At 39.5% G+C, this 25,176-nt stretch overlaps 1 protein-coding gene across 5 annotated transcripts; it reads right to left on the bottom strand.

The window, feature by feature from the left end:
- Positions 1-392: 392 nt before the first annotated feature.
- TUBD1 (tubulin delta 1) lies at positions 393-25,173 on the bottom strand. Of its 5 annotated transcripts, none has more exons than XM_057536689.1 (9): positions 25,155-25,173; positions 23,422-23,637; positions 21,694-21,841; positions 20,683-20,899; positions 19,729-19,960; positions 14,892-15,056; positions 6,046-6,186; positions 4,130-4,313; positions 393-2,139 (listed from the first exon to the last, which is right to left on the bottom strand). In XM_057536689.1, the coding sequence occupies exons 2-9, from the start codon at positions 23,591-23,593 to the stop codon at positions 2,031-2,033; spliced, it is 1,368 nt and encodes a 455-aa protein (XP_057392672.1). In that variant the 5' UTR covers positions 23,594-23,637; positions 25,155-25,173; the 3' UTR covers positions 393-2,030. The 5 variants fall into 5 exon arrangements, with proteins under 5 accessions (XP_057392672.1, XP_007190346.1, XP_057392671.1 ...); XM_007190284.2 differs by lacking the exon at positions 25,155-25,173 and adding an exon at positions 24,837-25,042; XM_057536688.1 differs by lacking the exon at positions 25,155-25,173 and adding an exon at positions 24,680-24,809.
- Between the last annotated feature and the right edge of the window lie 3 nt (positions 25,174-25,176).

The raw sequence follows: 25,176 nt of genomic DNA, 5'->3' as shown, positions 1-25,176 counted from the left end.
AGAATCAAGAGGGAATGAATGGGAAGAAACAGGTTCTACCGCTTGAAGAGCTCTTAAGAAAAGCACAAATGGGGGAGAGCGAAAAGGTTTGAAAATAAGAAACAGTTTGAATTTATACTGTACTCACTGCCTATAGGGGTGCATCTTGTCTGTGTGGGATAATGTCTGAGTGACACATAGTACGCCAGTTACCCAGTAATCTAAGAAATTACATGTTCAAAGCTTTTGGCTCTCTATGCCCAGGAAGTTATGATTCTAATGTTGTCCTGGCTGATTGGCCATTATCTCCACACAAATCAAAGTACATTTCCAATGCCACCCCTTATTTTGAAGCTTTGGCATCAACTTCTTTGTGTTAATTTTTAAGTTATCACAACCCTAATAGCAAAAATTTTTATATTATTCCAAATAGACAAGAAAAAAATTTCAATGTAAACATTTAAAACAATTTTGCAAATATTTAGGTATCCACACATACCAAATAATGCAGTTGTGCATTAAACAATAATGTGCATAAGAAAGGGTCAACTCACATAAGTGAATGAACCCACGGCTCTGTCTAATTGGAGTTTTCTTCCAATAGTCACCTGCCATTGATTCCATGAGTTGCCAAATTAGAAATATATTTGTCCCATTTGGTACCTCATGCATGCTTTTCTCAAATATAAAATGATTTCAACTTACAACTTTCTTGAAGCTTAACTTGTAGCAAAGTTCCTCAGAATCAGCCTACCCTCTAGTGAGGTAATTCGGTTACAGATCTTCATTAATGCTGGTTTAGTTCGGGAAATTGTTTTAGTCTTTGGATCTCTGCAATGCTAAACTATTACTTTTAACTTTATTTTGTAAAAATTACGATCTCATTATTTTCTAGTATTCTTGGCTTAACAAAATACAGCAGTGGGTGTGCCTTTTAGCAGTTGAACAGACCACTTTTTACATTCCTTAGAAATAAGATATGGTTCAGTATTTTAAATCATAGCAACAGTTGATAAGAAAAACAGCAAAAAGGTAATCATTTCCATATGGAAAGAAAAGGAAGAAACCACTGGTAGATTTGGCAGAAAGGGCAAAATGTTCCTATTTGTTTGCCATTTTATATTTGTTAATACACTGCATGTGATGTGTTTTATTGAACTACACCATTCCCCTCAAACTCAGTTGCCAATTTCCAAATGTGTTCTGTCCTTCTGAATGAAACCAACATCTGTATGTGTCAATTTCATCTAGGACACTAGTTCCTTGGTGATAATTTTCTCAACTTAGTGAAATTTTGGTGAAAGCTCTTTTACCCCTTTTACTGAAAAGAATATAACCATCTTCCACACCAGCTAAATACCTGTAAGTAATTTTAAAGCACCGGTTGAATAAAATCAGTTTCTGCTCTGGCATTCTAAGATCTAAAAGAAAAACCCAATTTTCTGATGCCCAGAAAATTTAAGAACAGCAAACAAAGTAAACATTTGCTGATTTACTTTTGTATTTAAGCATGATACACATTTATTAACAAAGTCCTGACACTTATTTTTAAATAGCTGCTTAAAGTGGAAAATCTTACCGTTTTAGAATAAAATATTCAAAAATAGATGTTCACCCTGTAGCTTTTGACAACAGCTCCCTCTTATGGTTCAAAACATTCACTTCAAAGATGAATATATTTAAATAGGGAATTGCAATTTCTTAGCTTAAAATTGTGCTATGAAAGTTTAGCTCATATTTAGTGAATGCTTTTTGGAATAAAGAGGGAAGTTTCCCTTTCTGATAGTTCTAGAGTTCTAGCATCTCAGCAAAGTATTCCCAAAGTTCTTTAAAGAAGTACCAATATTTTTTCTTACAAAGGAAAATTTCAAGTAGATGTTTTCATTGAAAACATGAAAGGTTTTTCTCCTTTTCTGTGGCTATAGTATGAAGAAGGAATCAGCATTCAACCTTGTTACATTAGCAGATAGGAATTTGAAAAACCTTACGGAGAAAGTAGTATTCCGAGTATTTTAGTCCAAAGATGACTTAAGGTAATTCTCCCCCTTTGTTCAAAATCCGAGGTTGCAGTAACTAGCAATAACCTGTTCTAACAATGTGAAACTGTCCAAAAAATCCTCTTCTTCAATTCCAAATTTTGTGTACTGATGAATGTAGGCTCTGGTGAAAGAAATAGAAAATATGAAATAAAAATCTCAGGCAAACGAATAACTCAAAATCAAATAATAAATAGACCTTTCCTAGCTCATGAACATTTGAAGATGGCAGACTCTCTTAAAAGTCTTACCTTTGCTTCAATGTTTACTCCAAAGGTTAGCAAACTCTCAAAGTTTGTGTCAAGCTCCCTGTCTATTTAGTGTCCAAGAGAGTGACAATAAGAAGCACATAGGAGGGGAATTCCCTGGCAGTCCCGTGGTTAGGACTTGGTGCTTTCACAGCCAGGGCCCGGGTTCAATCCCTGGTCGGGGAACTAAGATCCTGCAAGCCGCACGGCATGGCCAAAAAAAAAGCAGCAGCATATAGGAAAAAGAAGCATGTTCAGATTTGGCTGTCTACCCAGCACATATTCAACACCCTACAGGAGATGACTGTGTTCAATATAAACTCTTAAGAAGTGCCTGAGAAGTTTTATCTAAGGCGTGAAACTGTAGAAACACATTGATCCAGCTCTAGGAATGAAGTGAAGCCTCCCAAGTGTTTTTCAGACAACACTTAATTTTCACTAATGCCAGGTGATCCTCTTCATACCTCCAATCCCCCAAAATGTTCTGAGGCAGGAGAAATCATGTTAAAAAGAATATCAAGGGCAGACATGAACTAAATTCATGAAATAATAGCTGCTACCATTTAATGAGAGTGGGACGAGAACTATACCAAAAAAGGACACAGAGTTCACAGTCCTGAGGAGCAGGGGTTTATGGAATGGCCATGTGCAGGATGGGGGGCCCTTGGGAATCCTAGCTAATCAAAGTACAGGCTTACCCAATCATTTGAGGAATTCTGCTTTAACATTAAGTAATTGTGGCAGAGGTCAGGGAACCGGATAACACATTTCTTGGTAATCAAGTAGACATTTCTTAGTACCAAGTGGAGTTGAACTTGCAATATTTCTTACTGAGCAAGATCAGGATCTCTTCCATTCTCAAGGATCTTATTTTGGAAAGCTGTCTTATTGTCCTTGCCTTATAGTGAAATTTCTACTTTACTTTCATTTCATTTAGAAACTACTCATTTAGGGACTTCCCTGGTGGCACATTGGATGAGACTCCATGCTCTCGAAGCAGGGGGCCTGGGTTCGATCCCTGCTCAGGGAACTAGATCCCACATGCATGCCGCAACTAAGAGTTCCCATGCCACAACTAAGGAGCCTGCGTGCCGCAACTAAGGAGCCCACCTGCCGCAACTAAGGAGCCCACGTGCTGCAACTAAGAAGCCAGCAAGCTGCAACTAAAGGAGCCCTGGAGTCACAACTAAGACCTGGTGCAACCAAATAAATAAATATTTTAAAAAAAGAAACTACTCGTTTAGTCAACAACAACAATAATACTATGGAACAATTATTGAGCATTTACTAGTCACGCACTGTACTAGGTGTTTTTTACATTATCATCTCATTTAATCCTCACCACATATATCCTCTCTTTTGGATCCATTGTACAGAAAAGGAAATGAAACCTGAAGTAATGTGCCCAAAGTTTCATACCTACAAAGTGCTTACTCCATGCTATTGATTGAATGTTTGTGTTCCCCCAAAATTCATATGTTGAAATCCTAACTCCCAAGGTGATGATATTAGGAGGTAAGCCCTTTGGGATGTGATTAGGTCATGACAGTGGAGCCCTCATGAATGGCATTAGAGGCCCATGAAAGCTCCTTTGCCCCTCTGCCATTTGAGGACACAGCAAAAAGACACCACCTATGAACCAGGAAGTTGGTCTTCACTGGACATCGAATCTGCCAGTACCTTGATCTTGGACATGCTAGCCTCCAGAAATGCGAGAAATTTCTGTGGTTTATAAGCTACCCAGTCTATGCTATATTTGTTATATCAGCCCAAACAGACTAAGACACTCCAGATCCTGCCTAGTGTTTTAACATTATATTATCTGCTTAAGGTTAGGAAAGGTTTGTAGATTTATTTTTTACTTACTTTGAAGCAAACATATTCCATGCTTTGCCCACAATCATATCAAGTGGTTTTACTAAGAACTGGCTATTGCTGACCAACGCTGCAGACTTCTCATATTTGCTAAAGGCTCGCTGGGTTTTCCACACACTGAAAGCATGAACAGGCTCTAACCAGGAAGTATAGAGAGCTGGATCTTTAAATGCTCCTAGGGTAAAATAACAAGACACTGTTTACATCATAAATCGTTAGTTTTTGAAACAAATTAATAAACAGATATTTTTGTATCCATTTCACCAGAAATCTTTTGTTTTGCTCTTTGAAACTAGCTTTATATTGCTTTTGGATAAATGATCCATATTCATCATAAAAAAAAAATTCACACCATTCAGAAAAGTATTAAGAAGAAAATTTAAAAGTCAACTCAACAGCTGAAATGCTACCAGCCAGAGACAGACTATGAACAGTCTGCTGACCCTCTTTTGTACTATAATTTTATATACATGCCCTTATGTAATATGCATTTTTCATTCACCAATATGTTGTAAACCTCTTTTCTGTGTCAGTAAATATCACTCATATTTTAAAAAGCTTCTATGAATATACCATAATTTCTTTAACATATTTCCTACTGTTGGGCATTTAGGTTGTTCCCACATTTCTGTTAGTGTGAAAGATGTTGCAATGAATATCTTTGCAAGAACACCTCTGTGTACCTGCATCATTTGCTGTGGGTAAGTTTTTGGAGGTTAGATTACTTTATATATCCTTTTATTAATTTTCTCATTTTAAAATCTAAAATGAAGAATATGAAGAAAGTACACCATCTGATTGACTTGAAATGATCTCTTTTTAATTATTACTAGTTTTTTATTTAAGAGGTATTACAGGGATGAGATTGATTTTCTTTATATCACAGCTAGAAGCAGCCAATTGGATGCTGCTGGAATCATCAGACAAGGATAATATAATCCCAGAGACTTGCCATAGAAACACAAAGAAAGCTAAGAAGAGTACTGCTCTTTCAACCTCCTGAAAATGTTGTACCAATGCTTGTCACAGAGACCATTAGTTGTCCTGCAATACCTGTTCTCCCCTTCTTCTTTAGTAACAGAACCACCAAATTTTAACTGTGCTCATAGCCACCCCTGCAGCTAGATGTGGCACATGATTCAGTCCCAGTTGAAGGGATATAAACACAAGTGTGGTGTGTGACCCTAGGAGGACCAGGCCTGGCCTTCTTTGCTTATTCCTATGTGATTTGATGGCTGAAGTTCAAACAGATGTCTTGCACTAAGGACAAAGCCACAAAGTGAGGATGACAGATCAACCAGATTCAGGAAGAAAGAATTAAACTTGTCCTCTTGTTTACACCACATCTATTTTGGTATCCAGTCACACACTTACTGATACAATGGTTACATTTTGTTACTAAAATATGGAGTTATTATTTTCCTTTTGTGTGTGTGTGTGTGTGCATGTGCATGTGTGTGTTTGTGTGTACGTGTTTTTTGTTTTTGTTTTTTTAATTAATTTATTTTTGGCTGTGTTGGGTCTTCGTTTCTGTGCGAGGGCTTTCTCTAGTTGTGGCAAGCGGGGGCCACTCTTCATCGCGTTGCGCGGGCTTCTCACTATCACGGCCTCTCTTGTTGCGGAGCACAGGCTCCAGACACGCAGGCTCAGTAATTGTGGCTCACGGGCCCAGTTGCTCCGCAGCATGTGGGATCTTCCCAGAGCAGGGCTCGAACCCGTGTCCCCTGAATTGGCAGGCAGATTCTCAACCACTGCACCACCAGGGAAGCCCTATTTTCCTTTCTTTAAGAATAAATTCAGGGACTTCTTTTTTTTCTTTCTCTTTTCTTCTTTTTTTTTTTTTTTACCATGCGTACCATGTACATGTGCAAAATGTACATCTTAATTTTCACCTTAACTTTGCTTACCCAGCTCCGCACTATGTACATCTTTCCCACGAAGGATGACCAAGTTAGCAATGGAAGTGTTAAAATGAAACTCCTTGTTGAGAGACATTTTACCAAGCGTAGGAAGTCCTGATAAAGGAGGCCGTACCTGCCAATCAATACCTACCAAAAGAAAAAGAAGAGCAAGAGATTTTACAAATCGCCTTGACAAGAAGAGAAAAATGTATTATGGTATGTGTATTTTATATAAATTTCCATTTTATAAGTAAAAATTGTGGCAGGGTGGGGTTCTTCTAGAAATGTAAACATTCTTATCTGGTTGACCTAAAGTGATTCAAACTACTCAGTCCTGAGAAAGGCATGAAATATTCTTCGTCGAATATTAAAGGACGGTGGTAGGTGCAAAGGATGGAATTCTACAACGCAGTTAAAAGAAAGTAACTTCTGACACACGTAACAATGTGGATCAATATCAGAAGCCTGATGCTAAGTGAAGCAAGCTTGACTCAAAAGATTACATCCTGTTTGATTCCATTTACAGGACGTTCTGGAAAAGGCAAAACCATAGGAATAAAATTCAGATCAATAGTTGCTAGGGGCTTGGAGTGGAGGAAAGAGACTGTCTACAAAGGGGTGTGACAGAACTTTTTGGAACATGGTAATACTCTGTCTCAATTGTGGTGGTGGTTACACCGTTTAAGTGTGTCAAAATTCATAGAACTATCCACCTAGAAAGACTGAACTTCATTCTGTATGTCTCTATGAACAAATAAACAAAATACATACAAAAACGTTAAGGGATGTAGAAACACAAAGCAAAAATAGGATTGAAAATTGAGGGCTTCCCTGGTGGCGCAGTGGTTGAGAATCTGCCTGCCAATGCAGGGGAAACAGGTTTGATCTCTGGTCCGGGAAGATCCCCCATGCCGCGGAGCAACTAAGCCCGTGCGCCACAACTACTGAGCCTGCGCTCTAGAGCCCGCGAGCCACAACTACCGAGCCCACAAGCCACAACTACTGAAGCCCATGAGCCACAACTACTGAGCCTGTGCTCTAGAGCCCGTGAGCCACAACTACTGAGACCACATGCCACAACTACTGAAGCCCACGTGCCTAGAGCCTGCGCACCGCAACAAAGAGTAGCCCCCACTCGCTGCAACTAGAGAAAGCCTGCGCACAGCAACGAAGACCCAACGCAGCCAAAAATAATAAATAAATAAAATGAATACATGTATAAAAAAAAGAAAATTGACTAGTCATAGGGAAATATCAAGAAAATACTCTTAAATGATACATAGGATAGGGAAAATTTTCAGTGTGCAGCAACAGATTGATTTTCAGCAAAAAATAGAGAACAAATCAAAAATATTGGCATACTGAACTCATTGATAATAATAAGACAAACAAGCCAACTTAAAAATTGGAAAGATGTTTCAACAGACATTTCACCAAAGAAGATAAACAAATGGCTAATAAGCACATGAAAAGATGCTCAACATCATTGTCGTTAGGAAAATGCAAATTGAAACCACAAGGAGACACAAATTCACACCTTCTAGAATAGCTATAATCAAAAAAAACTAAATATCAGGTGTTGGCAAGGATGTGGAAAAACTGAAATCCTCTTAAACTGCTTGCAGGCATGTAAAATGGTGCAGCCACTTTGGAAAAGTGTTTAGCAGTTTTTTAAAAGGTTAAACATAAACTTATCCTTTGACCCAGCAATGCCACTACTAGGTATCTACCCAAGAGACTGAAAACGTGTCTACACAAGGACTTGTACACAAATGTTCATAGCAGCATTATTCATAATAGCCACAAAGTGAAAACAACCTAAATGTCCATCAACTGTTGGACATATAAATGAAGTGTGGTATTATCCATTCAATGGAATACTATTTGGCAATACAAAAGACTCAACTACTGATAAATACTACAACATAGACCAACCTCAAAAACACTATGTTAAGTGGAAAAAGTCAGACACAAAAGACTATATATTGTATAGTTCCATTTATATGAAACGTCCAAAATAGGCAAACCTAATAAAGACAGAAAACATACCAATGGTAGCTTAGGGCTAGAAATAAATATGGATATTGACGGGAGTTCCCTGGTGCCCTAGTGGTTAGGATTCTGGGCTTTCACTGCCATTGCCCGGGTTCAGTCCCTGGTCTGGGAACTGAGATCCCATAAGCTGTGCAGCATGGCTAAAAAAAAATACATATGTGGAGCTTGACTGCAAATAGACACAAGGGAACTTTTTGGAGTGATGGAAAGGTTCTAAAACTGGATTGTGATAATGGTTGCACAACACTGTAAATTTACTAAAAAAAAAAAAATCACTGAATTTTATTCTTATAATAGGTGAAGTATATGGTATATAAATTATACATCAGTAAAACTATTAAAAAGTTCATGAGATGCTGTCAAAGCTGTACTTGTTAGATAATTTATCACTCTATATTACTGAGAAACAAAAGGTAATCAACTCTTATCTAAAAGTTTCAAAAATAAAAAAAGAAAGCCAATCCAAAGTTGGGCCCTTAAAAAACTGGTGTTCAAAAAATGAAAAAGGAAAACTTAAGCAAATAAATTTTAAAATGGAAAGGGAAGTAATAAAAAATACATGATCAAGGGACTTCCCTGGTGGCACAGTGGTTAAGAATCTGCCTGCAAATGCAGGGGACACGGATTCGAGCCCTGGTCCGGGAAGATCCCACATGCCGCGGAGCAACTAAGCCCGTGTGCCACAACTACTGAAGCCCACGTGCCTAGAGCCCGTGCTCTGCAACAAGAGAAGCCACCGCAGTGAGAAGCCGGCGCACCGCAACAAAGAGTAGCCCCCGCTCGCCGCAAGTAGAGAAAGCCCGCGTGCAGCAACTAAGACCCAATGCAGCCAAAAATAAATAAATAAAATAAATAAATTTATTAAAACAAAAATAGGGACCTCCCTGGCGGTCCAGTGGTTAATACTCCACGCTTCCACTGCAGGGGGCACGTTTGATCCCTGGTCGGGGAACTAAGATCCTACATGCTGCGCGGCACAGCCAATAAATAAATAAATAAATATAAATATAAATAAATCCCAGATGGGTTAAAATTTAAATATTAAATATAAAACTATGAAAATACTAGGAAATAATAGAGAATATTTTTATATCTTTGGGGTGGGCAAGGCTCAGAATCTATAAAGGAAGATTTACAGGTTTGCTCACATAAAAATGTAAAATTTCCATATAGTGAAAAATACCATACAAAAGACAAAAGTGATGGACAAAAATATTTACAATCCATGTAACAAAAAAGGGGTATAAACCCACAATATTATATTTCCTTCCATCCAAGTCACCACTGATTAGAAAAAAAAATTATTCACTTAGATTATTAAATTTTACACTTATTGAAGAGTTCTTTTAGAGTAAATTAGGTTTATATTTTTAAAAATCATATATCATTCTTGAGCATATATAAAAATATATATGTAACCAAATAACTCGGTTAAGGTTTCCCTAAAACTTTTTCACATTCAGTGATTTTATCACTCTTTGAGTCAGCATTAATGATGCCTATGTGTTTTCACATTATTGTGCTCTGTGCCTCCAGAAAGTAGGTGGTGTGGCATCCCTCAAGGGAATCCAGGAAAACACGAAGTCATGGGCTCTTAAACTGGCTTTGCAACCATGTAAAGCACATCTATCTACCTTTGACTCCTGCTTACGGAATCTTGCTAAACTTGTCTGTTTATCATGAGGACTGCCTCTTCCCCACCCTAGCAGAAAACTAAAGGTTTACTTTCTGGAGAGGATATGACTGAAGGACTCTAGTCTGGAGAACACCAGGCAGAGGTAAGGGCAGGAAACATACCAAAACCAGAGAGGTCAAGTGAAAACCAGGAAAACCATGGTCTCTCCCTCCTCTTCCCCCAGATCACTGGGGCTTTGTGTAAACCCTCTGAGCAGAATATCCAACACAACAGACAGGCAAATAGAATATCCAGAAGGACAAATGTACACTGGCTGGAGAGGGCAAAAAAAACTAGATTGAAGCAGGTCAGAAGGCTCTAGGGGAGATTTCTTAAAGAAGATGAAACTGATAGAATACTTGAATACAGGCAGACCTTGGAGATTTTGCGTGCTTGGTTCCAACCACTGCAATAAAGTAAATTATCACAATAAAGTGAGTCACAAATATTTTTGGCTTCCCAGTGCATATAAAAGTTATGTTTACACTATACTGTAATCTATTAATTGTGCAAAAACATTATGTCTAAAAAGAAATGTACATACCTTAATTAAAAAATACTTTATGGCTAAAAAATGCTAACCATCATCTGAACTTTCAGCAATAGCAACTTTTTGCAATAGTAACATCAAAGATCACTGATCACAGATCACCATAACAAATATAATAAGGAAAAAGTATGAAATATTGCGAGATTACCAAAATGTGACACAGACACGTGAAGTGAGCAAATGTTGCTGGAAAATGGCGCCAATAGATTTGCTCAATGCAGGGTTGCCACAGACCTTCAATTTGTTAAAAAACACAATATCTGCAAAGTGCAATAAAACAAGGTATGCCTGTATATCAAGAAAAAATTTAGATAAGTAGAGAAACAGGGTTGAATAATTGACAGGTGCATAGAAAAACTAAGCAAACAAGAAAACAAGGTAATTATTAACTCCAAAGAAAACAAAAAAATTATACAGGAAGGGAAAAGTAATCACAGGATACTTTGTTGCTCAGCTGTGAATAGCATTTACTTGGTCATGATAATGTAAAGCTGAGTATCGATTTAACCCGATGATGACACTACCATATCAGAAGGATAAGCCTGTCTAAAGGGTGTTTTAGAGCTTAGGGGCCAGTGTTAGAAAAAAGCTAAATCCTAACCCTCCATGGTGGGAAGTAAATAGGTAATACCTAAATCATTGAAAAATCTGTAAATGGCAATAGATAAAAACAGTAAAAGAAACAGCAAAAGAGTTTTGAAAAACGGTTACCTCTGGGAAGGAGACAATAGAAGAAGGTTATGGACTGAAAGTTTTTTTTTGTTTGTTTGTTTTTTTTTTTAAATTTTTTAAATTTGTTTGTTTATTTATTTATGGCTGTGTTGGGTCTTCGTTTCTGTGTGAGGGCTTTCTCTAGTTGCAGCAAGTGGGGGCCACTCTTCATCGCGGTGCGCGGGTCTCTCACTATCGCGGCCTCTCCTGTTGCGGAGCACAGGCTTCAGACGCGCAGGCTCAGTAATTGTGGCTCACGGGCCCAGTTGCTCCGCGGCATGTGGGATCTTCCCAGACCAGGGCTCGAACCCGTGTCCCCTGCATTGGCAGGCAGATTCTCAACCACTGCACCACCAGGGAAGCCCTGGACTGAAAGTTTTAACAACCAGCTTCGTAGAATTACCTGGCTCTTTAATCTATGTGCATATAATAAGTTAGGGCTCCTATATGGTAGAAAACTATGTAGCTACTAAAAAGAATAAGGCATGTCTAAATGAATGAATTGGAATGAAGGCTACAAAATACTATGTCGAAAAGACAGTTGCAGAACAAAAAATACATATAATGTGATGCTAGTTTTATTTTTTAAAGTCTGTTTATATACACCCTTAGAACTTTGAATCTCTAGTCCTCACATGAATAAACTGATCCAAACTAGAAAAAATAAATCAACTAATAAATTTTTAAAATAAGGTGTTGTAAATAAAACTTTAAAATAAATAAGTAAAATACTACACCTGTTCCACCATGGACTGTTGGGGGTGGGGCATACTTAAAGAGCTATACCCAGGAAATCTCACCTGAGGAATGTAGATCCACACCTGCACCTGCTTTTAGATGACAAGATTCTGGACTTTAGGCTGATGTGCTAATGGAATGTGCTAATAGGCTGTTGTGCTAACTCTGGGGGTGCTTGGAAAGGGTTAAGTACATTCTGCAAATGGGAGGACATGATTCATTAGGGGACAGAGGGCAGAGGATGGTAGCCAGCCTCCAAGATGAACTCCAATGATCCTTGCCACCCGGTATTCAGGCCCTTGTGTGGTCCCCTACCCATGGGATAGGGCTGACCTTAACAACCAAAAGGATGGTGCAAAATGATGGTATGTGACTTCCAAAGCTAGTCCATAAGAGACACTGTAACTTCTGCCTTGCTCCCCCTTGGGCCACTCATTCCTCCTGTTGCTAGGACATGCAGAAGCAGATACACTGCTGATGGTGATCTTAATGGGGTCAATCTTCATATAGAGCATTCTGATAACATATGAAGAGTTTTCAAACTACATCCTTCAACCTGGTTAGTGGCATAAATATATTTATTCGTATGTTCATATTTATATGAAAACATTTAAATGTTCAAAACTCCATCTATAACTGTGAAAAAATGGTGACACTCTAAATTCCCATATGGGAAAATGACTAAACAAACTGTGGTTCATCGACCTAAGAGGGCTCAGAGCACCACGTCTTACAGTACCCTGAGGAACACTGTGTTCCTTGATAATAGGTATTTGCCAGAAAAACAGGTCGTGTGGCCAAAAAGTTCAGGAAGCATTACTTAAGATGTGAACTTTCTACTTATCTCCAAACCTCAGGCACTACGATCTAAAATCTGTAAGGTACTACAAGTAAATGTAGAGGAAATCCACTTTCATAGTATTGAAACCTAACTTACTGTAATTTGTGGTAAAATAGATGCTCCCAAAATAGTACATAGTAGTGACTTCCAGTTAAATGTGACAGACTGAACATACCAGTTTACTCCCCAAATCTCACTAACAACACAGGGATTTTTTTTAAAGGCATAAACAAGAAAAAATGGAAAGAAAATAATGGCAACAAAAATTTGGAAGCTGGAAAGCAAATGAACCAATGGTTACTGACTTAGCAACCAGGGAAAACTGAAATTTCTGCCCACAGTGGAGGTCCTGGAAGCAGGCCAGGCGCTTCTAAAGGATTAGTTAAAAATCTGTATGAGAAGCAGTGAGAGCCCCAGACCCTTCCCCACTCCTGCACTAGGGGGAGTGCCCCCCCCCTCCATCCTAGAAGAAGGTTTCTGCTCAGGAAAGGCTAAACCGGTGAGGCTCTTAAAATACAGCAGTAAACAAAACAAAAATCTCTGCCCTCATAAAGTTTGCATTGTACTGAGATAAATGAAAGATCCACACTAAGGAATTCCAGAATGCTAGAGACAAAGAGAAAACCCTAAAAGATACAAGAGAGAATAAAACAGGATTAGGAATTCAGATTGAAGTGGGACTTCTCAGCAATAACACTGGAGGCTGGAAGATATCGAGCAGTGCTTTCAAGACACTGAGTAAAAATGATTCCCAGCCTCGAATCCTATACCTGGCCAAACAATCAAATATAAAAGTAGGATAATGACATTTGCAGCCTTAAAATTTTTACCTTCCCTGTACTCTTTCTTAGGAAGCTCCTGGAGGGTACTATCCATATGAGGGAATTAACCCAGAAAGAGGAAGATTTGAAATCTAGGAAACGGGCTAGAATAAAGAAGGAGGCAGAGATGCCAGCGCTGGCTGCTTATCAAGCCTGGAGAGTAAGCAGTGCAGACTGGAACAGGAGGGTGCAGTCCTCCGCAAGGGACATCTCCAAGCAGATAATGGAAGGAATACGATTACCTGAGAGGTCTGAACATGCTGAGAAGGGTTTCATTTTTACGGAAAAGTTTAGGGGTAGATTTGTAATAGGTACAAAGAATATCGACCAAATAAATGTAACTATTAACTCTAGGGGGAAAAAATAAACTGTACATGAAATAAAATGTAATCTGTATATACAGTACATGGCTCACCTGTGAATAATATTTACATAGCAAAAATAACACAAACAATGAAAACTGATCTAACCCAAAAGTATGTTTTAGGGGCTTCCCTGGTGGCGCAGTGGTTGAGAGTCTGCCTGCTAATGCAGGGGACACGGGTTCGAGCCCTGGTCTGGGAAGATCCCACATGCCACGGAGCAACTAGGCCCGTGAGCCACAACTACCGAGCCTGCGCGTCTGGAGCCTGTGCTCCGCAACAAGAGAGGCTGCGACAGTGAGAGGCCCGCGCACCGCGATGAAGAGTGGCCCCCGCTCGCCGCAACTAGAGAAAGCCCTCGCACAGAAACGAAGACCCAACACAGCCAAAAATAAATAAATAAATAAATTTATTTAAAAAAAAAATAGACTCCCTGTTTCATTTAAAAAAAAAAAAAAGTATGTTTTAACTAGACCGGGAGGAGGGAGGGAAAGGTGTGTGGATGTGTATATAGGGGGTATAAGAAGATTCAGTTCTCAACTTCATGCTAGGAAGGCAACTGATAATATCTAAACCTGGAAAGTAAAACAAATAGTGGAATATGCAAGATATTTAGAAATATGGGGGCAAATTCCAGAAGAAACATCTCAAAACACTGAAAGCAGTTTCTGCTGGGCTGCGGGGAAGTGTGGAATAGGCTGTTCTCTTCTTCATTATAAACTCATACTGGACAATTACTTGACTTTTTTTAAAAAATTGAGATGTAATTTACATACAATGCAATGGACAGATTTAAATAGACACTTAAGTGAGTTCTGACTACTTGATTTTTTTAAAAAAACTATGTTCATATATTACTTTGATAAAAATAAAATAAAATAAAAATAAATGTCACACTCATCTGAAATTTTTTTGAGAAATGAAACTGTGAAGTGATTAAGAAATCCTCCCAGGATGCTCTGGTGAGTTTTTTGCAGGAGCCTCCCTGGTCAGAAGAAGGCACCATTATTTCAACTGGATCAAGCCAGTTTATATTGAGAACTCCAGTACAGGCATTTTTCCCAGCTTGTGGGCTGCATATTTTTAAAATACCCTTTACCTTCTTCCATTTTCGCATTAGAAATGAGCATCTGTCTCAAATGCTTGAGGAGGCCAGCCCAAGTAAATGTGCTGTATGCCAGTGAATTCTCAGACATTTGAGGAATGTTACGAACACCCAGCATCTTGAATTCTGGATGGGGAACTAAATTCTCCATTAAGTCTCCTGCAAAGAAAAAAAAATCTGAACTAAATTTTTAAATTCCACGTTGTTTCCACTGACTCATACACAACCATGATTTGATGGCTTGGGGGGGAACCAAATGTGTTTTCTCCTCCAAGGCCAAAATTGCTTAAATTTTAAAATGTAAATACAATTTCAGAGACAGTGTCTATTAAAGACCACATATTTGCTTGATTTTGGCACCTATTTTAGCATGAGTGAAAAAAACACACTTTGCCAAAAGGAAACAAGAATTTCTTTTTAGCTAAGAAACTGGAAATGTGAATGAAATATTTAGCTAAACCCCAGGAAAACAAAATAAGCATGAGAGCTAATGTGCTTTTATTGTCATTCAGTGTTCACTAAATAGTCCCTTAGAAATTTTCCTAGATCTCTTATTTATTTTATCTGGTTAAATAATAATCAGAACCTCTTAACATCAAAATTTACTGGGAAAGAAGACAGGATTAGTAACTTCTGAACACAGAAATACACCTATTTTTAGAACCTTGTATTTGTAATGAAACAGAATTAAGGAGAAAGGCTAATTTGTTTTTCATTCAGAGCTTATTTTATATGTTTTTAAAATATTTTTATCTTTTTAATGTCATATATTTTATGTATTTTATATATTTTTTATATATTTATAGAAAATACCTAGAGGAGAAAGAAAAATCTTCTACCATAACATGAAATTTAAATTTTATGATAACATTGAGTGCAAACTCATATCCTACGTCCTAATGTTAAGAACAAATTTTGACACAAACATCTACAAAATGTTGCACAAATTGATCCTATGGCTAATGGAGTTTCCTCTAAACATAAGAATCCTTTTCTGTAAGATACCTAGAGCTGAATTCTATTGCATAGCACGCATAAACAAACAGCAGTCAGCAAATAATTCCTGAGGACTAACGCACAAATTAATTGTTAAAATCTGCTTTCCCCCCCCAGCTTGTTTACCTACTCTCATCTTAACCATTCTTGACTTTGTCAAACCCTGTTATGGACTGACAGTTTGTGTCCCCCAAAATTTATCACCTTACCACCAAGGTGATGGCATCAGGAGGAGGTGGGGCCTTTGGGAGATGAGGTCTCTATAAAAGAGACCCCAGAGAGGTCTCTCATCCCTTGTGCCAGGTGAGAACACAGTGAGAAGATGGCCATCTGTGAACCCGGAAGCGGGCCCTCAGCAGGCACTGAATCTACTAGTGCCTTGATCTTGGACTTTCCAGCCTCCAGAACTGTGAGAAGTAAACTTGTGTTGTTTATAAGCCGGTCAGTCTATGGAATTCTTGTTATAGCATATTCCTACACAGCTTGCGGGATCTTACTTCCCCAACCAGGGACTGAACCCGGGCCATGGCAGTGAAAGTGCCGAGTCCTAACCACTGGACCACCAGGCAATTCCCTGGACCTAAGTTTTTAAAACTGAGCAATTGAAGGATCGAGGAGGAAACAGGCTTCTTCTGGGGGAAAGCTAAGAGATCTGTTTTAGACACATTATGTTTGGGACGACCATGAATGTGTGCACATAGATGTTGGGAAGGCTGCTGGATATAGAAATCTAGAGCTTAGGGAATTGGTCAGAGTTGGAGAGAAACTGGCCAGCTGGAGAATACAAATGGTGTTTAAAGCCATGGAACTGGGTCAGTCACCTGCGGAGAGGGTTCAAGACCAGCATTTAGAGCTTAGGAAAAGGAGGAGCCAAAAAAGGAGGAAAAAAAAGGGAATAAAAGGAGTAGTCATTGAGATAAGGAGGGAAATCAGGAGAGGGGCTGTCAAAAGACAAAGAGGAGACTTAGAAGACAAGGGATCAGCCATTCCAAATTCTACTGAGATAAAATAAGGACAGTGAACGGTCCACTGAATTTGACAATGTGAACATGCTTGCGACCTATTAAGAAAAGCAGTTTTAGAAAAGTGATGGAAGAGAAACTAGATCAGAGTGTGTTGAAGAGTGAATAGATGGTGAAGAAATGAGGACAGGGAGAATGGAGACCCCTTTGAGGACAGTTGTTCTAAAGAAAGACAGATAAGTGGGGAAATCACGAGAGGTGATGTCAAGGGAGGGCTTCTTCGGTGTGAAAGATGCCAGAGAGCAGTTGTAATGGCAATAGCCCAGGAAAGAGGGTTAATGACATGTGAGGATGAGAGATGAGTGAGGAATTAAGTCCCTGAGAAGAGAAAGGGAATGGGACCCAGAACCCAAGTGAGAGGCTGGCCTTTGATAGAAGCAGGATACTTCTCCCACTGTGAAACAAGGTGAAGGGCAAATGTGGACCCAGTGCCCTATAGTTTGTACATGGTAGTGGGAGTCAAGAGCGCTCCCATGGAACTGATGGCTTGGATTTTCTGAGGGCAGTTGACCGAGTTCATCACAATCTCCCCAAAGAACAACTGGACCAGCCTGCAGACTCAACCTCCAATCAGCTCTCCACAGGCAATGGATTTTTCAAAAATAAAGGTGATTATGCCAACGACCTCCTGAAAATCCTTCAGTGGCTTTCCCCTGCTCTTAGATTAATGAGGAGGCCTTTAAATGGCTTACAAGGACCTGCAAGGTCGGCCCCTGCTCACCGCTCTAGCCTCAGGTTTCAATCATCCCCCACACCATTCTCTGTGCTCCAATGACACTGGATTTCTCTCTTCCTAAAGGGCCATGCTTCCTTCTGCCATAGGGTCTTTGCACATGCTATTCCCCCAACATGCTACTCCCTTCTCCCTCCCTTTGCTTAGTCAACTCCAAGTCTTCATCCAGCTTTTTGCTCAAGTGTTACTTCCTCAGGGCACCCTTCTTTTGCCTCATCAGCCTAAGTCTGGTTCCTTCATGACCCGTTCTCTTGGATCTGTACTCCTTTCCTTCAGAGCATTTAACTCAGTTTTTAATTATATGTTCTTAGTGTAATTATTTGTTTAATGTGAACACAATGTCTGCATTGGTTCCCCACTGGATCCCCAACATGTAGCATAGTGCCTGGCGCATAGCAGGAAGCCAATAAATACTGGTTGAATGAACAGATGTGCAATATGGTAAGTACTGTGGAATGCAGAGAAATTAACAAGACACATGTCCCCAAGGAAGCTGCAAATTAGTAGGGACTATAAAACATGCATACAACAGATCCTCTAAGGAAACACATGGTGCAGCATCTGGGAAGGGGCCAGAGGGAGACTTACTTTTGATTGCATATTCTTTTGTACTCCTTGAATAAATGTGTGTGTGTTACTTTTAAAGGTAAGCAAACACACTTAAAGAAATAATAAAGGCAAAAAACATTAAGTGACATAAAAGAGATACAGAATGCCACAGGAGTTCAGAGAAAAAGGGTTACTTTAGGTAAAGGTCTCAGTAGGAAAGCTTTATGGAAAAATTATCACTTGAATTGGACCCTACAGGAAGAGTAAGGTTTCAGTAGAGGTGAAGAAGGGAAGGAGGAAGTGATTTCTAAGAAGAAGGAACACTGAGCAAAGGGACCAAGGCAGGGAAGTACCAGATTGAAGAAAAAAGTGGAGACAGGATGAAAAGTAGGTGGGGAATCTATACAGAGGAGGCAGAAGGTGATGAAAGCGGAAAGTTAGGATTCAGGGCGTAAGGAATTATGACAAATCTGGCAGGTAATGCATGAGCCATAGAATGAGGGTTAAGTAAAGTACAAGATTAGATCTGTGCACTGGGGAGGCTCATTTGGGGCCAGTGTGCACAATGGATTGACTGCAGGGGGAAGAAGCAGGCAACAGGAAGGAAAGCAGGAATAGGACCACCTTAAGCCAGGAATGTCCATGTAGATGTGAGCTTCGGTTTTCGTAAAAAAAAAAGGAGAGAGGGAGAGGGAGAGGAGAATGAAGAGAACTTTGTATTCAGGGAGAGTATGCAATATTAGTTGAGAGATACTGACCAAGTGAACCAATATCAGAGAGATAGGGAAGTAGGGAAGAATGCAGACAGCTGGCAGAGACGGCACCAACAGGTCTGAGCATACTGATGAGATATGAAGACAATGGGAGAAATCCAGGTGACAGGAATTGAGGAAGAGGGGGCTGGGGGCGTGAAGACAGGGAAAAAAATGATGAATCCATTCAGAACATGCTAAATCTGAAGAAGCAGATGGCAACTAAGAAAACTGGGATAGGCAACTATTTGGGAAAGAGAGTAGGACTGGGGGTATAGATTACGGAGTCCTTTGCATCTAGATGATTTGAATTGATAAAGCACCACTTGACAAATAACCTGAAAAAAGAATCATTTCTTTACAGAGTGATGAAAATGATGGTTGTGCAACTTTGTGAATATGCTAGAACACACTGAATTGTACACTTTAAATGGGTGAGTCGTATGGTATGTGAATTATATCTCAAAGTTATTTTTAAAGAACAAAAAAAAGGGGATTTCCCTGGCGGTCCAGTGGTTAAGACTTTGCCTTCCAATGCAGGGGGTGCGGGTTTGATTCCTGGTTGGGGAGCTAAGATCCCAGATGCCTCGCAGCCAAAAAACCAAACCATAAAACAGAAGCAGTATTGAAACAAATTCAATAAAGCTAAGCTGCAAGGGTTTTGAAATGAGGGAGACCTGAGTATATCTTTAGGCGGAGGGGAAGAGCCATAGCAGAACAACTTTCAGGCTTTCAGAACATCAGACTTCTCTACAAATAACACACAGGAGGACAAATACCTAGTGGATTTCTTCTGTAGTGAAATGAGCCTTCCCCAGAGTAAGTAGGCTGGAACACACTTCCCAGCTGATGTGCGAGGACTTGGTTTATATCACGGAAGGAGATCTGCTTGATATTCATCAGTTTCGCACAGATCTTATGAACAGCATCATTCTCATGAATAAGGAGGGCATCTGAAGATCGGTACAAGTGAGAAAGTGTCAAAATGGAGTTGTAGTTCTGAACAATAACCTGGAGGAAAAAAAGGTCAAAGATAAGAAAGGCAGGAGAGAACAGTGGTTAACAGGGTAGACTCTAAGGGCATCCTGCCTAGGTTCAAACCCTGGCTCTTTCACTTTCTAGCTATAAGATCTTTGACAAGTTATTTAATCTCTCTATGCCTCAGTTTCCTCATTTGTAAAATGGGGATAATAATTATACCAGCCTCCTAGAGTTGTACAGATTAATGATAGAATGCAAGTATAGCACTTAAGAACAGTGCCCTGTGTATAGTAAGGGCTCAATAAATGATGACTATTACTATCACACTTTCTTCCTACATCATTTCCTATACTGACTTATTTCACCTCTGTTTTATTATTTCTCCTACTAGGGTGATCAACAGGAAATTGGCCTATACAGAAATTTCCTTTCAATGGAAAGAAATGAAAATTCTTTGAAGGTTGGCAATGGCATGATGAGGCCAAGGTCCCTGCTTTACATGCTGTAGCCAGAGGGACTGAACCAGGAATGGGTTCCTGAGAGAAGATGCACAACTGTCTTCTTCAGAATTTTTATGAATAAGGACACCTCATTTGTTTGGCAAAGTTAAATGAATTGTACATGAAAGTACCATATTGTATAATCATTCCTGACACAGTAACTTAACATTTCCAAAGAAAGGGTGAGATCTTTTACCTACATTTAACTGCAAAGAATACAAAATATAAATTTTTCAATTGACATGTTCATACCTCACCAGTTCCATAAGGCCATATAATCTGATTCATTTTCAAAGAGTTTGAGTACTGATCTTGTAAGTTCTGTGTAACGAAGGCTCCTAGCCCTGATCCTGTGCCTCCGGCCATACTCATTATGATGAAAAAACCATTCAAAGAATCACATTTCTCCACTTCCTTCTGGATTAGGTTCATTATAGATTCTTCATGCCTGGGTCCATGAACAGAGTATCTATGCAATGCAAAAGAAACAAACACCTTTCAATTTAACCAGAGATGGAATGCAGAGAAAGATATAGGATAGCGAAGGCTTTTTAAACCTATGGAAGTGAACTAACTCTTATGAAAGGTACAGGTACCCTGATTGACGAAATTTCAGATACACAAGTTAAATATTTTTAACAGGTGAATAGGACTGCTAGGAGAGTAAATTTACTGAGAGTAGAAAATTCTCTTTTATAGTCCATTCCTTTGGCTGGAGACTTCAATTACCAGGTAGTTCTGCAAGTTTACGGTACAACATAATATTCAGTATTCATAATAATACTCCTAAAGCAGTGGTTCTAACTCTGCTGCACATTAGAATCACCTAGGGAAGCTTTGAAAAATCCCGACATTCAGACTTCATCCCAAACCAATTAAACCAGAATTTCTGGAAGTGAGCCCTAGGCATTGGAATTTTCCAAAGAACCCTAGGCAATACTACTGCCTTGGCATATTTCCTATTAACTGGAATACCTGCCAGACAAAGATATTGTATTGACAATAAGTTAGCTGGCAGAACAACAATGAAGAAGTGGAAAACGCTGCTGCAAGAGATCCTTGGTTTCATCATTACCTGAACCTGAAGCATAGACATACACGAGACAGAATGAGTGTCTTCTGGGTGAAGTCACACTCTACATTTTAAAACAGCAATTTCAAGATTATGTATTTGGTATATCAACTGTGCAGTTGTAACTATACTGTCTATTAATCAACTATGCAGCTGTATTTAAACTGAAAATCATGAGGAATTATTCTTACCCATATGCCCAGTTGTTTCCAGAACCTTGTTTTTGACAGAAGCATGAATGCTGGCCATATTTCCATCGGCCAGAATGGGCAGCCTTTGACAGTGTTTGATTGATAACTTTAGGTTCCATGTCAACAAGTACAGCACGAGCAATTGGAACTAGAGAGGGAAAAAAAAATAAAAAGAAAAATATTGCACATGGCTTATTTGGGTTAACTCAGAGCATAAACTTCTAGGTCCAAAAAAAAAAAAAATCAAAGATTGAGGATAGGAAGAACTTTCCTTCTACTTAGAAATTCAGGTGGGCAGCAGCAGGTATATGCAGATGTGTCATAATGCCTAGCATTGTGCTAGGCAGGTTGAATAAACGTGGGCTAAAATGATGACTGGGTCAAGTCTACAAACATCTGCTGAGTGCTGTGCTGGGAACACAGAGATAAAGACAACATCAGTCCAGCCCTAGGAGGACCAGTAGGAGAGATAAAACACATCAACACTTAATCACAGTATGATGTGATATGACCCACAACAAATCCACACTAACAGAGTGGTATTTTTATTCAGAGGTATAAAAATACCAAGGGCACAAAAAGCATCTCAGGATTATTGAAGCAGAAGATGGAGAAAGAGAGGGTGTAAGAAGTGATGGATGGGGAGAGAAAGCAGGCAGGGCTCAGATGTTGGAAGTCCTTGTATGCAATGCTAAAAACCTTGAAATTTACTTTTTAGGCAATGAGAAACCACTGAAAATGTTCAAGCAGGGGAGGAATAGTCAGATGTCTTTTTTAATACAGTAGTGTGGAGGATAGATGTGATAAACACAAGAGACCAGGCAGGGAAACTCAGGAGGATTGTCTTGAAACAGTCCAGGTGAGAAAGGACAAGAGCCAGAACTAAGGCAATGACAGTGAAGATGGAAAAGGGAGAAGAGTTTCAAGAGATGTGCAGGAGGTAAACTAAGCAGATCTTGATGTTTGATGGTATGTGGGCAGTAAGAGCAAAGTTTTAAAGGAAAAAATAATGAATGCCCTTGGGTATGGAGATGTTGAATCTGAGGGACACATGAGAGACGCAGGTGATGTTCACTAATCAGTCTGCAGCTTGGAAGAGATGCTAGGCTAGAGATTTTGAGAGTCACCAGTATAAAAGATGTAGCAAAATTTGAGAGTCACTGAAATTGCCCAGAGAGAACTATACAAGTGAGGACAGAAGAGAGGCTGAGATGCAACCACTGGAGAAGAAAAGTTCAGAGACTAAGCAGAAGGAGTTTCAAGGAGGGAGTTTTATAGTTAATGTTATCAAATCCGGTAGAGAAGTTAAGTGAATTAAGGAAAGAAAAACAGTTACTGGCTCTAGGAATTAGGAGATCATTGGGAATTTTTCATAGAACAGCTTCAGTGGTATTGCAGAGCAGAAGTAGGATTTTAGTTGGTTAAAGAGGGTTCTCCTTTGAGAATCTTAGATGAGAAGGCAAAGAGATGAGGAAGGAAAAAAGCTATAGTCAAGAGCTAAGTTTTGTTTGTTTGTTTGGTTTGAGATTGGCATGATCTGAGCATGCTCACGTGCTGAGGGGAAGATGTCACTGGAGAGGCAAACATTAACATAGAAACAAAGGGCTGAGAGCAAAATCATTCCGTAGTAAGGCGGAAGGGGATGGGGTTCAGACACCATGTGGAGGGCCTGGCCTTGAAGAGGCTGTTTATGTCAGAGTAAAGGAGAGGTCTGTGGACCACACATACCTCCATTTTCCTCCTCACTGAAGAATCTTTCTTTGCAAGATGCTTGATATGCCTCATTCTCCCTTTTAGAGCAGAGTCCCTGGGGACAGTGTGAGTCACTAAATAAAGCATCAAACACTTCAAAACCAATCTGATTGCCACACTGACCAAGCTGCACTGTTACTATTGACATGCTGAGACACAAACCAGGCTTACTCCCTCAAAACAGTGAGCAACCTGTAATGGAAAAAATAGAGTCTTTGAGAGCCACTACGTTACTAATAAAGAACAAATAAAATGCCATATATGTGAATATACATCACTAAAAATATAATTTGTAAGTACTATATATGTCTATGGTGTTATAGACACAATAGCTATGTTGTCTAAGGAGCCAATCATTCAAGGAAGTTGTTTCAGGATTCAGGATTACTGTACCCAAAACCATTCATACACAGCTCAACAGTTTCCAAAATCGCTATTTTCCTAAGCATGCATTTAATCTTTTTTTTTTTTATAAGATTTGTTCAAATCCTTAATCTACTTTTTTTTTTTTTAATTTAATTAATTAATTTATTTATGTCTGTGTTGGGTCTTCGTTTCTGTGCGAGGGCTTTCTCTAGTTGTGGCAAGCGGGGGCCACTCTTCATCGCGGTGCACGGGCCTCTCACCATCGCGGCCTCTCTTGTTGCGGAGCACAGGCTCCAGACGCGCAAGCTCAGTAATTGTGGCCCACGGGCCCAGGTGCTCCGCGGCATGTGGGATCTTCCCAGACCAGGGCTCGAACCCGTGTCCCCTGCATTGGCAGGCAGACTCTCAACCACTGCGCCACCAGGGAAGCCCCCTGCATTTAATCTTAATCGCTATTTTCCTAAGCATGCATTTAAAACAAACAAAACAAAACAAATTCTGGTTAAAGGAATTCGTAGTGTACACTTCACACCACAGGGACAGAGCGAATGCAGAAGTGAGCTCAACAGTAGCACATGTAATTAACATTAATTTTCTCTCTTCAAAATAATGACTTTCTCCACCAATCGCCTTTCTGTTCTGGTAACTACAGTAACACAAGAAAGTCCTTGTATTTAGCTCAGATAGGACAGCAAGGAAGACGAAGCTTGGGGGAAAAAAGACCAGATGAAATATTAGAGGAAGTATCCACTACTTTTAACACTGAAAAGAGACAATTTTGGGTAAAGACCTCACACCGGGTCTATGCAGCACTGGAAAGAGCTGTGGCCTGTAAGCCAGACTCTGTACTTAACAATTATCAACCAACCTTGCAAAAACAGGTATCGTTATTTTCATTTTACAGAGAAGGAAACTGAGGATCTGAAAGGTTATGCGACTTTCGCAAGACCACTGCACTAGTAAATAGCAAAGCCAAGTTCTCCCTTTCTACACCGCCCCAGGAGTTCCCCATTAACCCCACTCACTGACAGCCCCAGGATCAGCCGTTTCTGTCCGGTTCAAACTTCAGAGTGGCAACCTTCTTATTATGCGCATGCTCACTTTCAATACCAAAAAAATTACAGAGAACGAATGCGCATGTTCCACAGACGACGAGATTTGTTGTGGCTTTTTTTTTTTTTTTTCTATTCCGAAAGGTTAATTACGCATGTTCAATTTCAATTTATCAACTTCAGATATGGTACGCATGCTCATTGTCCCTCAAAAGCTTTAGCTGACAATGCGCATGATCTGGCTTCCGAGCGAGGCTTCGGCTGGGCTTCTGCGCATGTTTCTGCCAGTACCTGGCTCCCAGCGATAGTTCTA

The sequence above is a fragment of the Balaenoptera acutorostrata genome, chromosome 20, assembly GCF_949987535.1.
Source record: "Balaenoptera acutorostrata chromosome 20, mBalAcu1.1, whole genome shotgun sequence".
Lineage (NCBI taxonomy): Eukaryota > Metazoa > Chordata > Mammalia > Artiodactyla > Balaenopteridae > Balaenoptera > Balaenoptera acutorostrata.
The sequence above is the reverse complement of the archived record's forward strand: the minus strand, read 5'-3'. Positions and strand labels throughout refer to the sequence as shown.

Bases quoted from the DNA above. Each gene is read 5' to 3' on its own strand.
- TUBD1 (XM_057536689.1), bottom strand. From the start codon at position 23,593: ATGTCAATAGTAACAGTGCAGCTTGGTCAGTGTGGCAATCAGATTGGT. The intron at 20,900-21,693 runs GTAAGAATAATT...TGCATTGCATAG, and splicing joins GGAAACAACTGGGCATATGG to ATACTCTGTTCATGGACCCA. The intron at 19,961-20,682 runs GTATGAACATGT...TTTTTCCTCCAG, and splicing joins GGCCTTATGGAACTGGTGAG to GTTATTGTTCAGAACTACAA.